The following is a 15,959-nucleotide window of genomic DNA, read 5'->3' on the forward strand; positions in this document are numbered from 1 at the left end:
GTTGGTTTAGGCCTTTAGGTTTAGGGCTAGTATTCTTGAGAATTACCGGTCGGTTAAATTTGTGGAGTATAAAGAAAACCGACCGTTCTCGCACGATTTCGTTCCATTAGACAAATCCAAGCCAGAAACAAAAACCCCAATCTGTACTCTTAAGCTCCAAAGCAGCGATGTCAGACGACGCTCCTTATTTGGAAGCAGCGACAATGGGAGTCACCGACGTGGAAATTGAGTCTGCAGAACTGGAGCCAATACAAACGGAACAAGTACAGCTGCAGCAAGGGGCCGCCAAATGGCCGGGGTGGCCGGGAGACAACGTGTTTCGCCTAATAGTGACGGTGGCCAAGGTGGGCAGTATCATCGGCCGCAAGGGCGAACTTGTTAAGAAGATGTGCGAAGAGACCGGCGCCCATATTCGCGTCTTCGAAGGACCTCTCGGCATCTCTGATCGCGTCGTCAGTATCTCTCTGGCCTCATCTATTTCGTTTTTTTCCCTGTTAGTTTTTTGTTCGGGACATTTTAGAGCTTTTGCTTTATTCCAAGCTTTGCGATTGGAGATAACAAGTTATGCCTGAATTACACTTTTAGGGTTCATATGCTGTCATGGGCTAAGGGTATAAGGGCCTAACTTGGCGTTTACCAACAGCCCTCGAGTTTTTGGCGTAGCATTGAGACACACCATGTCTTCCTTTCCTCTTCTTGACAACTTCTTAATCTTATTTTTCTTGCGTTATTAGTTTACAAAGAATCTACTGGTGCAAGGTTGACATTTGTTTATCTTTCTCCTACTTTGCGGACCTGTTGTGAAATAATTTTTGTGTTGTCCTTTTGCCAGGTTATGATATCTGGAAGGGAAGAACCTGAGGCCGAACTATCCCCAGCAATGGATGCTGTGCTAAGAGTATTCAAATGCGTTAATGGTCTATCTACTATTGAAGGTGATGACATTGATTCAGCAGATGGCCGGGCTGCATTTTGTTCTGCTAGATTTTTAGTGGCGTCTTCGCAGGCAATTTCCTTGATTGGGAAGCAAGGATCTACAATCAAATCAATACACGAGAGCACTGGTGCCTCTGTACGGGTTTTGCTAGAAGGTGTGCTTTGAGTAATTTTGATCTTAAGAAAGTATTGTATGTGCTCTTGCTGGTTTTTTACTTTTTACCCCATTTTAACAAGTGTGAGTCATTCAAAAATCTTCCAACTCTCACTTCAGTTTATATTTCCAATTTCATCTCGGAGATGGGCTTTTGGTATACGTGTGGTTGAAAACAGGTTGGTACTATGCCCTTCATTTGGAAGGTGGGAACTACTCTATATGCCTGTGCAGAATACTCGTATTGCTCAGTTTCTTGGAGATGGGAAGGACAGGGTCAACAGCACATATTCATTGAATTAATTCTGTAATTCTTTGTGCATTTGCACTTTTGACCACGTCAAAGGAAAGGGAACAATGATGTTAGAATAAATAAACTATTTTCATTACATGCTTAAGAAAATTGTCCTTGCAGCTTATCATACTTTCCGTCCTGGATTAGATTTTGAAGATGACTTCGTGGATCTGCCTCATCAAATTTAATTTATAGTATGAGGAAAAACTTTCAGAACATTATGCTCCATTAGGAACTTTAAAATTGGATTATAGATTATCAACTTTTAATAGAAAATTATGTCTAAAACCTTGGCTCCCGGGGATGCATTCTCTATGAAGGATTGAATTTCTTTTCAGTTTTTCTCTAGTGAAATTGGTGTATGCTTATTTGTCTAAAATTTCCACTGTCTTCCCCCCCCCTTTTCTTTTAATTTATTGATTACATTTATTTGATTAAAAGTAGTATCATTCGGTTTTGTTTCTAACTTGTCTGCTTATTTTATCGATGGCCGTTGTTTTCATCACATTCGCATCCCTCTGCTCCTTTCATTTTGTTGTTGCTGTAGTTTTATTTATAAAAATAAAGAAAAAACTTGAATCGTAAAGCTGACATTTTTTCTACGTAGATGAATCACCCTCCTATGCGACTTCAGATGAGAGAATTATAGAGATACACGGCGAAACTAAGAAGGTTCTTAAAGCACTTCGAGCGGTTCTATTACAGCTGAGGAAGTTCTTGGTTGATCACAGTGTCATTCCTCTATTTAAAAAAACTGTAAGTTAAAAACTTAAATTTGTTGGCTCAAAACTCTTAACAGATGCATGATAATACATACTACTCTCTTGCAGTATAGTGCAACAATTTCGCATGATCATCCTGCGGACTCGCCTGTTGATAAATTTCGACCATCAGTCCATTCTGCTCCTACTTCTCAAACTGGCATTAGTTCTGATTATTCCTTATCTTTGAAGCATGATCCTTTTATGTATGATCGTGAAGAACATCTAGACGCAGAAATCACACAATCTGGGTTCTCTCGTTATGGACAAGATCCTGCATTCAGGGGGTTACGTTTGCCTGGAGTTCGACATACTGGTGCACCTTTGGTAACTCAGGTTTGTGTGATAATTGGGACTTGTTGACGCTGTTATTAGTACTGCAACCATGGTTTTGAGTCTTTTGGTTTATGCTTAGACTGGTAATCATTGTGCATAGTGGCATGGTCATGCTAAGAAATGTTGATGGTTACACCTTTGGTAACTCAGGTTTGTTTGATAATTGGGACTTGTTGACGCTGTTATTAGTACTGCAACCATGGTTTTGAGTCTTTTGGTTTATGCTTAGGCTGGTTATTATTGTGCATAGTGGCATGGTCATGCTAAGAAATGTTAGTGGTTAGTGGTATCCTGTAGTCAAAGTGCACAGGAGTTCTGGTTAGATTCCTGGGTTTGTTTCCTTAGTTGAAAGGATATACCTTTGAGGTGCGCTCTGGGGAATTTTTATTTTTTTTTTGGGAAATTTTCATATCCACCCTTATTCCTTTATGCTGAGCTTGTGAATCATTTTCTGTATCTTGTTTTTTTGACACTTGATTTATTTTTTTTCTCTCTCAGTATTGATGAAGACAATTGTTTGATGTTCAGGTGACACAAACGATGCAAGTGCCTCTCTCATATGCTGAGGATATCATTGGGATTGGTGGGTCGAATATTGCCTACATTCGTCAGACCAGTGGAGCAATCCTCACAGTACAAGAGAGTAGGGGTTTTTCTGATGAGATTATTATTGAGATTAAGGGCTCTACTACCCAAGTGCAGACTGCTCAACAGCTCATTCAGGTAGTTTTCTATGATAAGAGCTTGAATTCAGCTTCCTGCTACCTCCTCCTTCCTCTTCTAACCATTTCAAATTGTATTCTTTTTCATAGGAGTTTATAAGTAGCCACAAGGAACCTGCAAACATGTACAGGGATATTGATGCGGGGTCAAGTTTGTACAACGAGATGCCAGAAACTGCATACCGTTCATCCTCGTTTGCTTCTAATGTAGGAGGGTACAGATCCTCAAGTTTTGAGCACAGATCCCCCAGTATGAGAGACTATGGAAATTATAGATTCTGAATTGCATTTCTTTAGAACCTGTATGTTTCAGTAACAACCACATATTGAGCAGTGTATCTCTTGATATTCACCTTTTAAGGGAAAGGAAAAGGATGCTAGTTGCCAGGAATTTGAGTTTTTTCCTCTAATTTGTTAGCATGCGGTTGGCCATTATCTTGACGATAGTGGGAGCATATAGGATGATAGGAGCATGGTGGCGCCATTGTATACACAACCAGCTTGGGGGATGTTAGTATTACTGTTCTGTAATTTCTGAGGTTTGACCATTCATCATCAAAGATAGAGCCATAGAGGAATGAACACCAATTGATGCATATCGGCCGGCCACAACCATTAGAGGGGGCATTCATCATTCATCACCATCCCCGCTAGAAATTAATTTTATGGGACCGTGTATGTGAGTAGAGCTCAGCTGATGTCTATTGAGTTTGAGTGGGTTTGGGTCCCAGTGGGCTGCTCGCGTACGACAGCCCAATCCAAGAGGAGTTAAAGTAGCATATACAGTTTGGGCTTTAAAATATGGGCTTACAAGCCCAATAGATTAATTGAAATAAAAGCCCAAGGCACGTCGCCGAAAATTTATGGTAATATTAGTTGATGATAATCACTTGAAAGATAAATGTTTGATGAAATTAATCAAGGAAAGTAGCATAAAAGAGCTTGCCCTTGGCTAATAATGGAAATTAAAGGCCACATCATAAACCTCAAATTATGAGTAACTTGTTTCTCTAACTTTGTTTTTGGGTGTCGTTTCCCTAAAGCTTAATACTAGGAAAAAAGTCTGCTCTTCCAAACCTACCAAAATATCCCACCAAAGCAATATATGCATAGAAATGGTCTAAGTGTCATTTCTTTGAGCAAGAAATGTACGCAGCTTAGCTTATATATAGAGCGTGCTGCTCAGATACGGACACTCGTAATACGAGCTTCCGTGTTTTTTCTCAAATCAGAAGTCTAACTATAATGTCCATAAGTTTAAAATTTATGAGTGTTCGTACTCGAGCATTTTCATACAGGGCAGAATCACCCTTTAAGAAGAGTGGGTGGCTGCCCCCTTAAAAAGAAAATTTTAATAGTAAAAATAAAATAAAATAAACTTAACTACTCCACCCCTAACATAACGAGAGAAAAAAAATAAAAGTATTTGATTGAATTTATAGGATTCATGAGATTGCTAGTTTTGTAGAAAAAATTGTTGTTATATAACTTGGTATATCGCTTGTGCATAAACTAATAACACTATCATTGACTTTACTTGTGACAACTGCAACCATAGATATGACATTTTCAACTATGAAGATTGTGAAGTAGCAATTGCGAGATCGAATGGGATATAAATGGTCAATAATTGTCTAGTTACACTTACATACATTGAGGAAGAAAGTGTTTCATCAAATTCCCAATGAAATTATTATGTAATATTATTAAAACATGAGAACTTGATAAAAAGAATTGTATGTGTATCTAACATAGTATATATATTGATTTATGCATGTATTGATCATGCAAGTATGCAACTACCCTTTTGAATATGTGTTACATGCATATTCGATACGCATCTCATTCGGGAACAAAACTCATTTCAGAAGTACTACTACTGCTATACTTTTCTTGCATCGAATTACACCAACCAACCCAGCTACGTACTTACGTTTACACAAGTGTCAGTGTAAAGGAGTTGCCTAGCAGTACTACTCTTTTTTTTTTTTAATTAACAGATTTGCTTACAGAGCTATATATATATATATACGTAGTATGTCTTCTCTCACAAAAGCATATCATCAACTACAAAAAAAATATCTATTAATTGATCAGTCCCTTTGATATTCTCACACACACACACGCACCCACGCACATATATGTATGTATGTTTATATATATACATGAGAAACTTCTTGATGATTGGTCATAATATATGTCGTAAGCATATACACATTGGTCACGTAATTAGTATTGTGGCGTGTTCATACACAAATAAATTAATTAAGATGTAAGAATTAGCAGCTAAGCTTGGTTGTAAAGATTAATTTCTGGTGTTAATAAAGCAGGTAGACATGATGAAGACCTCCCAATCCCAAAGCTAGCTAAATACTTTGAAGTGTTTGATAAGTAAATACAAGATCGGGATAGATGGCTACTACCACATTTATTTTAATCCTCTAAAGTCTTTTTTTCCTCAATGATTCAACGTTAAACCTCTCAATCTTTCCAAAATCGTAACTAATCCTCCTTTGAATCATATCATTAATTAAATTTTCCAACATTTTTGCACGTAAAGTGAGTTCTAGAGAGAGAGAGAATTAGTTAATAATCTTACAGACATGTATATTTCTCTAAATTATGAGAGTGTGATTGCAGAAGATGAAGCTTCTTGTTCAAATTAAGCTTTGGATGCTCCAGGAGGGAGGAATGGTTTTGAAAGTCAAAGGAATTGGGGACCCACTTCCACGTGGCATGTTTCTTCTCAAGCTAGTACTAGTCTAATAGGGGTGAGCACTTTGTCTTATTTGCATGTTGTCTAAGTTTCTTTATCACTATTTATTATTATTATTATCATGTGATTTTTTTTCCTCGTCAAAATCAAGCAAAGTTTAAAAGGATTTCTTGAAGGACTTTGCATGTAATTAAATGGTTTGGAGGTGTGTAGCTTATATGTGAAGATCCAAAGTAGGTGAGGGTGAGATGAGGGCTTCACTCGGCCATATTAATTAGATTCAACTTCAGATCCTGGATTTCTTGTGAATCAAACTCCTGAATCCCCTCATCAAACTTCTCCTTAATATTCTTTTTACTCAACAGCTTCTTCGGGCCGGGTCTTCTACTACATCTATATAAACAAGTAAGCTACATATTTATATAAATATTTTACTTTAATTATTATTATCTAGGGTTTGCTTGCCTTTGAGACCTTTTTTTTTTTAAGTTAAAGAGTTCGATCGATCGATCGATCGTATACTAGCTGAAATGATTCGCTTGCTTATTATATATGTGTATATAGTCTAGGGTCTTACATGGTTTTTAGGGTTTTAATTTCCAGATTGATAAATTAATATTGAAAGAGATGGAAGGTGGAGAAGTAGGGAAGGAGGAATCACCGACATCACTACCACCAGGATTCAGATTCCATCCAACAGATGAGGAGCTCATAACATTCTATCTACTCAACAAGATTTCTGATGCCAATTTCAATGCAAGAGCTGTTGCTGATGTTGATCTCAACAAATGCGAGCCCTGGGAGCTTCCAGGTATAGTACTTACAGATTTATATACATACATACATACATACATATATATATATATATGCTTAACCTAGCTAGATGATAAAACCTTCCATCTCTTTTTCATATGTAGACTTGTACTATATTATATATGTATATTTCTCATCATCTTCACAAGACTTTGAGCTTTAATTTGCACATAAAAAGTCAAGTTCCATTCGTATAGATGGACGTCACTAATTTATTACATGTGTTTAATTATTAACTACTTATGGTCATAGATCATAAATTAATGTTCTCCAATTACACTATGTTTGTATATATGTATGTATGTACCTAATCTTTGTTTTATACGGGGACACAATTAATGGATACAGGGAAGGCGAAAATGGGAGAGAAAGAGTGGTATTTCTTCAGCCTTAGAGATCGGAAATACCCGACCGGAGTGAGAACAAATCGAGCCACAAACACCGGATACTGGAAGACCACCGGAAAAGACAAGGAGATCTTCAACAGCGTGAGCTCAGAGTTGGTGGGTATGAAGAAGACTTTGGTGTTCTACCGAGGGAGAGCTCCCAGAGGAGAGAAGACTAATTGGGTCATGCATGAATATCGTATTCACTCCAAATCCGCTTTTAGAACTTCCAAGGTATGTACATATATACCTATACACTAATTTTAATTTGGTCAACTAGGGTTTGGTTCGGGTCTCTCTAATGATGTATTCTGTAGTGTAGCTACATTAATTATTCAATCACAAAAGAAAATAAAAGATTCATGTCAAGGCCTTCATCTTAATATAATATTTGAGATCCACTACATGAATCTATATATTGCTCACTACCTAATGTTTGTAACACTAGGTAGTCACACGTTTATTAATCATTAGAGTGCTCTCTCCATCTATACTAAATATCGATTATGCTAGGTACGTATTCAAATTATTCTCCAATATATCTAAAACTAGCTACTAGAAAGAAACCAATTGTTTGCAATAGGTTCCGTAGTGAATGGGGCCGGGGACAGACAAAATATACGCATACTTTATAGTTTATCCTACATAATATGTGGATAAACTATTTCAAGAATTGAACATGTGATCTTTAGGTTGCACCCCGCAACTATATTATTGGGCCACATTTCCGCCTCTAAGTTTCCCTCCATGAAAGCAAAGAAGAAATGTCCCATGTTTTGATGGACGTGGAAGAAACTTCAAGAAACAAGCACAATTAATAAATTTGATTTTGTTTGCGTATATACATGTTTATCATGTATGGATTCATGAGTTAAGTTGAAGTAACTAGCTAGCTAGTCTCCTCAAACCATCAATATATGTGTGTGTGTGTTTGATATATATATATATATATGTATGTATATGTACGCGCACAGACACATAAGGAATTCTCCTATGTGAATCAACTTTGTGAACTTTAAATCCAATGATTGTAATAAAACAAAACAAAAGTGGGGACCATCAATTTTCTGTGAAACCCATCACATCTATGATTGAAAAGTAGGTTTTCAAAGTTGGTTTACACTTTTGATTCACATAGGAGAATTTTAATATATATTATAGTGTGTATGTTTGTGTGTGTTCTTTCAAAGATTAATCAACAAGTGAGTGAAGTAAAGTGCTATTCATTTTTTTTCACAAGTGAAGGGCACCTCTATTCATGCGTGTATGTATAAGAGATATATAGGAACAAATAATGCCAATTGAGTATAAAACGACAAATTAAACTAGAAGTAACTTCTTTGTCGTGACTTCACCGAGTCTGCATGCATGGCTAAACCTAGCTACACACTCCTACCTAGCTAGTCTCCTCGTATGGTGTTGACAATTTTGAGAGACACCTGCACAAGGAATATCCATCTGCGGAAACCAACCAATAATATATAATCACATTTCTATAATTCATTTATTTGTACCCCCCAAACATATATAGTTTCGTACGCTCAAAGCCAACATATACTGATCGATTGCTACATTAGTGGATAGTGCATGCAACCTCATAGGTCTCTCTCTCTCTCTCTCTCTCTATATATATATATATATATACATATATATATATATATTTTTATTTTTATGCAAAAGTTGCAATGGTGAACCAAATATTATCACATATATTAGTTGTATTTGCAGTGTAAATTAAGAGACTGTTTGCAATTATATATATATGCATGCTTCATTTGTTTTGGTCTAATATGGAAAAATTATATTATTGTTGTATATTACTGCATGCAGCAGGATGAGTGGGTAGTTTGCCGGGTGTTCCAAAAGAGTGTTGGTGCGAAGAAGTTGTCCTCGTCAAGCTCGTCAAGTCATTCAAGGCAACTACTACTCCCCTACAACCTTGAAAATGGACCAACTAGTAATAATCTTTTTATACCCTCACCAATCATGACTGCACCAGACAATAACTACGGACTTCCGATGGGACGAAGCTATATGAGCAGTGCAGAGCTGCAGGTAGAGCTCAACCGGGCTCTGGAAAGAAGTGGAGCCCCAGGCTGCAGCTCCCTAAATCAAGTACCCCACATCGCCACATCCTACCCACTTGGGTTCACAGTATCCGGCTTGAACTTGAACCTGCTTGGAGGAGCTGCCACCGCACAGACACACTCCATCTTAAGGCCGATGCAACCAGCTCCAACTCCGCCTCCCCTCTTGAATCAAGATGCAATCACTTCTCTTGCTCCAGGTTACGGTGGAGAGATTAGCAATGCTAGTATGGGAATAATAAATGGGCATGGAAACAGATCATATATGAATGATGTTGAGCACTGCATGGATTTGGATAACTACTGGCCTTCCTACTGACACTGCAAGTTTGCTGATACATAGAGTTTGATTCGTAGATTAATTATAAGTTATAATTAATGTTGTTTAGTTTGCAAGGACACCAGCAGGCAGCAGGTTCTGTTCTTTATCGCGCGTTTCGGGTGTAAATGCATGGGTTTCTTTTTTGGTTAATTAGGAATGGAAGTGGACTCTCTTTATCTGAGAGCATCTACATCTTTCGCCATCCGTTGAAGAAAATAATTGTTTTGGCATTCCCAGTCCCACTCAGTTTGTAATTGTACGTGTATTATTTCTGTCATTAATTAAAATATACGTCAAAAAATTCGCAGTCTTGTTATTTTCGTTTTGCTTGTTCCTAACTGTTCCAAGGCAGGCCACAACATCCGCCTTGTTTGGAAATTTAGTGAGGAAGAGATCTGAAGGAATGTATGGTTACATGACTTCGTAGTAACAACTCACTCGAGGTATCTGGATATCTAATTGTCTAGTAATAGACTAATAGTATATATGAAATGCTTCTATCCACCTTCTTCACAAAGATCTAAAATGGAGGAGAAACAAAAGAGCAGGGAGCTTCAAAAAAAAAACATCATCAGGGTTCATCAACCATGGAACTCCGCAGCCCCAAATGCCAAGAGCACAAATGTACCGTCTGCATTCTGCAAATTGAAAATAAACTCACTATTAACAATGGATCACGTCCAGACATCACTATGATTGATGATGCATCAAGTCAAAAGTTAAACTCAACAGACCAAAAAAAAAAGGTAAACAACGACCGTGCATGAGGCTCCGGCATTGGGTATAGCAAAATTGCATAGAATGAGGTATTAAAAAATCAGCAAAAAATGGTATATCTGACTAAAAGAATGGTGATAAACACTGGCAACCAGCAAACGGGACTACAGGTGTACTCAGGAGGACTACTTGAACATGTTTTCTCGAGCCTTATTTGACCTAAAAACAGCTACTAGATTAACCCTGCCCAGATAATTATCAAATGTGGAGGGTCATCAAATTTACCATGAAGCAATAATGGATGATAGTACAATTGTCGTCAGTTGAAAACTACTCTTTCAATAAGACCTTGCTTAGGCTTATTTAAGCTTTGCTCCAATGCATACTCTTCTATTTCTACATAAATACAAGAAATGCTTAGTCTATTTCATGCCTTCGTTTACATGCATTTAAAACTATCCTCTTCTAAACTACTCACAGAGATACCTTGTACATTCCCCAAAAGAAACAGGCCCAGAAAATATATTTTCTGGACTCTACTTGTCAGGATGCCCCCTCTTAGCCTTGCGACGGGAGTGGTTGGAATGGGCATTTCGAACAGGTTTCTTTGCCTTCTTGTTACAGAGGTAAGGTAAATAATATGTATAACTCCTACGTGGAAACATAACAAAGTCAACGAAGACATTTTTCACAAAGCAAACAGAAAAAACCCTCTCAGAATTGAATAACTAGTCAGAAAACTAACCAGAAAATGGCTGAACATATTCTGGACAAAATGATGATTGGAAGGGCCAAAAAAGCAGAGGCCTGGAATAATCAGCGACCAAAAGATAATCAGGAGCTCTAAATAACTCACACCACATAATTTCAAATCATCACAAAATGCTCAATTGAGAAAAATTATCACATAGTGCCAGCAAACACGAACCGCAAACCACACCAACTCTTTAGTTGCGAGTGATCTGGTCAACTCATTTTTTTCCAGCATTTCTTGGACATTACCTTGGACCTACAAATGACGAGATAACCAGTTTACAATAGAACCGAATCATACATTATTCAACATATACATCTTCTTCTATCTCCAATAGCAAACATGAGAAAAACAAACCAGAAAGTATTTATACCAATCCCTGACTCCAAATTTCACAATTTATTTGCACCATAAAAAGATTAATATACTGCAAAACTTACAAAGATGAAAACATCAATCAAAGGACTCTTGTCAAAATTTCGTCGTGTGATCCCTACTTGACTAGACAGTTTGACACTGCAGTTAAGCTATTTGTTCTACGATATGAATGATTGAGTTGCCTAATCATCTAAAAACCAAACCAAGAAGTGGCCTCTGTTTTTGTGCTCAATTGCAAATACAATGAGGAAATTATGCCTGATGTCCAAAATTTTCATCTATGAGAAAAACAGCACAATCAAGAATGCATTAACACTTCAAAATTGAAGACCACATAAAAACAGGAAAAAAAATTTAAAAAAAAAAATACTACTTATACCTGATGATGGTATGTGGAAGCATATTCTAAGAATTTCCCATAAGCATGAACTATCTCTTTCGTGTAGGGCTTCAAAACCGCACGTGCTTTCTCAATGTGAGGCTTTGTCACAGTGGCAACTTGATCAATATATGGCTTACTAAATTTCTTAGCTTCCTGCAGTCACATGAAGTGCGCTTCAGAAGGAGAGCTACTGAAGCAGATAAAGAAAAAACAAAAAAACCAAACATATACCTGAAAGTAAGGATCCACTATTTCTTGTACTCTGACAACATGGGGAGTTATTGCAGACTTTGAAGCCTCATACAATTCATGTGTTTTGGTAGTTAGAGATTGGACATGTGGTTCAACTTGTGTTTTCATCCCCAAAAATTGCTCCTTTGTAGCAGGGATCCATTTCTTGAAGAAACAGGAGGGGGATGAGACTTGAGAACCATACAATTTTAGATCCAGTAGTTATAAATGTAATCAACAATGAACACAGAAACGGAAAAAAAAAAATCAAAATTAAAACCAAAAAGAAAAAGAAAAAGAAAAAAAGCAACAGAGTGTATTCCTGATACATATTAACCATAACATTAGACAGGTGAAATATTTACTGAATTCAGAGAGTTGTAAAGAATAACCTACAGTCTTAATAGTTTCCATGTGGGGCTTAACCCACTTTTCAGCTTGAGCCTTCTTTTCCAGGGCCTACATCAAATTAGTGATAGCATTCCATAAGACATAAGAATATAATATATACAAACATCAACATGTTTTAAGTAATTCACTGCTTCAGCAGGTAATGTACTGAAAAGAATAACCACCATGAGGCAAGGTAACAAAAGGATAATACCCCTTGATACACCAAATCCATTGCAGGCTTTCCATGCTCATTCCAATGTGTTTCCAGGAAGGACTGCAAGAAAAAAATTAATTTCAAAGTCCACGAAAGAAAGAATATGATTTAAGATACCACACATGCTATTAACTTTACCTGACAATGAATCAAATGAACTGCAAGCCACCGAGGAAGCCATGCACCATGGACCTGATTGTTAATTGTGCATCAGCCTTGAGACCAAAATAAGTCTCAAAACACAAAATGATATATTCAACAAAGTAACAGTAGTAATGACGAAACGTGACTCATCAAATAACCTAAGCAATTCGTAGTCACTAATCTTACAAATTAAAAACCCACGAAAAACAATACCAAATTTAAGGGATAAAGCAACGCCCACCAGTATCGCATTCTGTCTCACACTTGTGCTATAAACATGTCTAGGTTTATCATTCAACCACTAATTATCAACAGTTGCCATCCTTTTGTTGAGCTTTCCCATATTCTCATTGGGATAAGCCAAATACAGAAGTTTTAGTCCCCCATTACCGAGAGTATCAACTCGCAATTAAGTGATAAAAGGGATAGAGTAGCATAAAAGAAAGCTCGAAAGACATATCAGTGTGTCTAACAACCCATTTTACACCTAAACTACATCCCAAAAGAAATAATTAAGCATTTGGGGCAATAGAATTTTATTTTCAGGCAAGAAATATTTAAATAGCAAGCCATTGAGAAACTTTTTTTCAGGAAAAATGAATCAATCTAAGTCGACCATCAAATACAAAGTCCGGTTAATCAAACTTGAATATGTGCTAGAGAAGAAAGACCAAAAGCATGACAAATTGATGAAAGAATACGGTACCTCTGTCAATTCTCTACTTTTTGAAGTGGCCAGCTTTGCCTTCATCATCTCTTCCTAAAATTTAGAAAAATATAAATAAAACATGAAAGAAGAATCCAACATGAGAACAATAGCATCAAAAAAGCTTAGTAAACCACCATCATACCTCCGCAACTTTAAGAGCACGCTCTGTCTTACGGATTTTGCTCTTCTGCGCATCATTAATCTTTTGAAGCTGTAAAAAAAAATTACCTGGTGTCATTTAGTCATCCAACAAGAAGATAACGCAACTCCCAATTTGGTCGGATTAATATGTCTGCACCTAAACCAAAGTTAAAAGGAAAGAAAGGAAACAATATGCTTATAGAAACACAATGTAACAACCAAGTTACAAACAGAATTTCAACAGGCACAAGGAGAAACAATCATTAGTTTTATCGGCTAATGACAGGCAGTACTTCAAAGAGCAAAACAGTGTGGTGAAAGAATATAAGTGTTAAAATAATAAAATCCCCCAAAAGGAAACTTACATTCTCTAGCTTTGAACTCAGTTCCTTCACTTTCTGATCTGCTTCAATAGCCCGGGCTTTCAAGACGTCCTTCTCTTTTTCTTGTTCTTCCAATTCCTTTTTCAGTTCATCAACCTGCATAGGAGCAGTAAGCCAGTAACACTAATCATTTCCAAAAAGGAAATGGTTTACTAGGGAATGTTTGATCTAATCCTGCTTACAAGCCTGAAGTGACGATACTTCACTCTGCAAAGATGCAATGCTATCGGACTTCTCTTGAATGACTTTCTCCTTCTGTGCTATCAAGTCATCCTTCGTTTTCAATTCTCGAGATTTTCCCTCAATACGAGACTCTTCAACAGTCGATAGAAATGTTAAAATTTAGACATACAAAATTCGTCGCACAACAACGTCATCAACACTTGTCTTGTAAATAAAATGAGAATAAGAATTTGAAATTTTTTAACCTTTCTCCACTACGGTTAAAAGTATTCACTAGGCTAATCGAATTGACTAGTAGACATGATTTTAAGAACCAAATAGATTTGGAAGAAAAAAAGAAGCAAACTAACCTTGTTGGTGGATCTTAGACTTGAGTTGGTCAAGTTCGATCTTCAGGGCGGAGGAATCAGAGCGGTCCGATCCAACGACTTCGCCTCCATCTTCAATTGAGACGTCGGCCCTAATACTGGTGCAAATTATGGCAAATAAAACGCACAGAAGAGCGAGTTTCGAGACCGTCATAGAACTAGATCAGCCACCAAACCTCACAAAGCGGTGAGCCGCTACGATAGAGATGGAGAGGGGTGGAAGAGAAGAGTCAGTATCCAGCACGAAGATACTCTTTGTTTGTCTGTACTCTGTAGCAAAGACAGACAGGCATGTTATTTTGAGGTGCCGCATTACCCAGAATAGGTAAAAATCTAATTTTTATTTTGAGGTGCTCCAAGGTATCAGTATCAAATGGTATTCCATTTATGTTTTTGGTTTTTCTTGTATTCAAGTACATCTCCAAATTATAAAATATTTTTATTTTTTCGTTTACTGTCTTATTTTTATTTTATATCTCTTATTTTTCTATCTCTCATTCTTTTTTAATTTAATATTAAATGTGATATTAAAATGAGGATGTACTTACTTGGACTAATAAATTTTTAGCGAAAATAGGGGAAACCATGGTTCAAGATGTTCTTGGTCATCGGAACCTGATTTAAGCAAACAATTGTTTTAATATATACGGCATTTAAACCTTTGACACACACGGGGAGAGTAAGTGCATGAAAGTTGACCGATGAAGCCTCAAGTAAATAAGAGAAATGGATATGGAGCTTTGCAATTCTCATATAAAAATTTGAGAGGTGTATCATATCATAAAACAGCACAACACAGTTTTGTGTTTTATCCACCTGACTTATTCTCCATCATTAGCTGAGAATTGTATAGTTTGTAGAATTCAGAAATCTAGAGTTCTTTCGTCCAAGAGAATGAAAAGAAATGTCTATGTGGAAGGTTCTTGATTCGCGAGATAAATTTTAGATTGGATAAGGATAGCCCATTTGGAAGTACATGTATTAGAGATTACAAGTAATTTCCTATATTACCGTCTAAGATGTTCTTTGAGTTTAAAAAATAGTATGGGTCTCACACGGTCACATTGTTAAATAGATTGACGGTGGTGCAGGAAATGACAATAATTTACACTATAGGGACCCGAACTCAAGGATAGTCATCACATCTAGATCTAGAAGAGGAAACGCGTAATGAAGGTGATGGAGGCTCAGGCTGGTGAAGATATGAAATATGAGGTGGAAGCTTCTTGAAAAAAAAAAAATTAATAGGAGATTACAAAATTGCCGTTGTTTATCAATACCGTAATTTGCAAAGGCTGTAACCATTAGTACAAATAAATATATTGAATTCATTTGAATAAACCTTCAAAAATTAATGATACGGGTGAATGGGCGTATCGGTTTCGATAACACTGCTTTCAACTCATTCATAGCAATTATACTCCCCATCACAGT

At 36.9% G+C, this 15,959-nt stretch overlaps 3 protein-coding genes across 6 annotated transcripts; 2 read left to right on the plus strand and 1 right to left on the minus strand.

Moving 5' to 3' along the window:
- The first annotated feature begins 46 nt into the window (after positions 1-46).
- On the plus strand, positions 47-3,610 carry LOC119992507 (RNA-binding KH domain-containing protein PEPPER-like). Its single transcript, XM_038839236.1, has 6 exons — positions 47-452; positions 833-1,091; positions 1,993-2,141; positions 2,216-2,482; positions 3,011-3,205; positions 3,295-3,610. Exons 1-6 carry the CDS (start codon positions 168-170, stop codon positions 3,484-3,486), a joined length of 1,347 nt encoding a protein of 448 aa, XP_038695164.1. The 5' UTR covers positions 47-167; the 3' UTR covers positions 3,487-3,610.
- A 2,584-nt stretch (positions 3,611-6,194) lies between these two features.
- On the plus strand, positions 6,195-10,094 carry LOC119993685 (protein CUP-SHAPED COTYLEDON 2). 3 transcript variants are annotated; one of them, XM_038840896.1, is made up of 4 exons: positions 6,195-6,325; positions 6,524-6,731; positions 7,082-7,353; positions 8,950-10,094. In XM_038840896.1, the coding sequence occupies exons 2-4, from the start codon at positions 6,548-6,550 to the stop codon at positions 9,523-9,525; spliced, it is 1,032 nt and encodes a 343-aa protein (XP_038696824.1). In that variant the 5' UTR covers positions 6,195-6,325; positions 6,524-6,547; the 3' UTR covers positions 9,526-10,094. The 3 variants fall into 3 exon arrangements, with proteins under 3 accessions (XP_038696824.1, XP_038696825.1, XP_038696823.1); XM_038840897.1 differs by having other exon boundaries at positions 6,220-6,325; positions 6,509-6,731; positions 8,953-10,094; XM_038840895.1 differs by having other exon boundaries at positions 6,221-6,325; positions 6,509-6,731.
- LOC119993684 (apolipoprotein A-IV-like) lies at positions 9,920-14,860 on the minus strand. Of its 2 annotated transcripts, XM_038840893.1 has the most exons (14): positions 14,508-14,858; positions 14,149-14,288; positions 13,957-14,070; positions 13,593-13,661; positions 13,448-13,501; positions 12,736-12,789; positions 12,595-12,657; positions 12,387-12,449; positions 11,991-12,155; positions 11,757-11,912; positions 11,153-11,254; positions 10,991-11,052; positions 10,732-10,896; positions 9,920-10,166 (listed from the first exon to the last, which is right to left on the minus strand). In XM_038840893.1, the coding sequence occupies exons 1-13, from the start codon at positions 14,677-14,679 to the stop codon at positions 10,782-10,784; spliced, it is 1,329 nt and encodes a 442-aa protein (XP_038696821.1). In that variant the 5' UTR covers positions 14,680-14,858; the 3' UTR covers positions 9,920-10,166; positions 10,732-10,781. The 2 variants fall into 2 exon arrangements, with proteins under 2 accessions (XP_038696821.1, XP_038696822.1); XM_038840894.1 differs by lacking the exon at positions 12,595-12,657 and having other exon boundaries at positions 9,953-10,166; positions 14,508-14,860.
- Between the last annotated feature and the right edge of the window lie 1,099 nt (positions 14,861-15,959).

The sequence above is a fragment of the Tripterygium wilfordii genome, chromosome 23, assembly GCF_013401445.1.
Source record: "Tripterygium wilfordii isolate XIE 37 chromosome 23, ASM1340144v1, whole genome shotgun sequence".
NCBI classification, from domain to species: domain Eukaryota; kingdom Viridiplantae; phylum Streptophyta; class Magnoliopsida; order Celastrales; family Celastraceae; genus Tripterygium; species Tripterygium wilfordii.

Bases quoted from the DNA above. Each gene is read 5' to 3' on its own strand.
- LOC119992507 (XM_038839236.1), top strand. From the start codon at position 168: ATGTCAGACGACGCTCCTTATTTGGAAGCAGCGACAATGGGAGTCACC. The intron at 2,483-3,010 runs GTTTGTGTGATA...TTTGATGTTCAG, and splicing joins GTGCACCTTTGGTAACTCAG to GTGACACAAACGATGCAAGT. The intron at 3,206-3,294 runs GTAGTTTTCTAT...TCTTTTTCATAG, and splicing joins CTGCTCAACAGCTCATTCAG to GAGTTTATAAGTAGCCACAA.
- LOC119993685 (XM_038840896.1), top strand. From the start codon at position 6,548: ATGGAAGGTGGAGAAGTAGGGAAGGAGGAATCACCGACATCACTACCA. The intron at 6,732-7,081 runs GTATAGTACTTA...TAATGGATACAG, and splicing joins CGAGCCCTGGGAGCTTCCAG to GGAAGGCGAAAATGGGAGAG. The intron at 7,354-8,949 runs GTATGTACATAT...TACTGCATGCAG, and splicing joins CCGCTTTTAGAACTTCCAAG to CAGGATGAGTGGGTAGTTTG.
- LOC119993684 (XM_038840893.1), bottom strand. From the start codon at position 14,679: ATGACGGTCTCGAAACTCGCTCTTCTGTGCGTTTTATTTGCCATAATT. The intron at 12,790-13,447 runs GTACCGTATTCT...ATTAACAATCAG, and splicing joins AAAGTAGAGAATTGACAGAG to GTCCATGGTGCATGGCTTCC. The intron at 11,053-11,152 runs GTGATAATTTTT...TGATTATTCCAG, and splicing joins TTCGTGTTTGCTGGCACTAT to GCCTCTGCTTTTTTGGCCCT.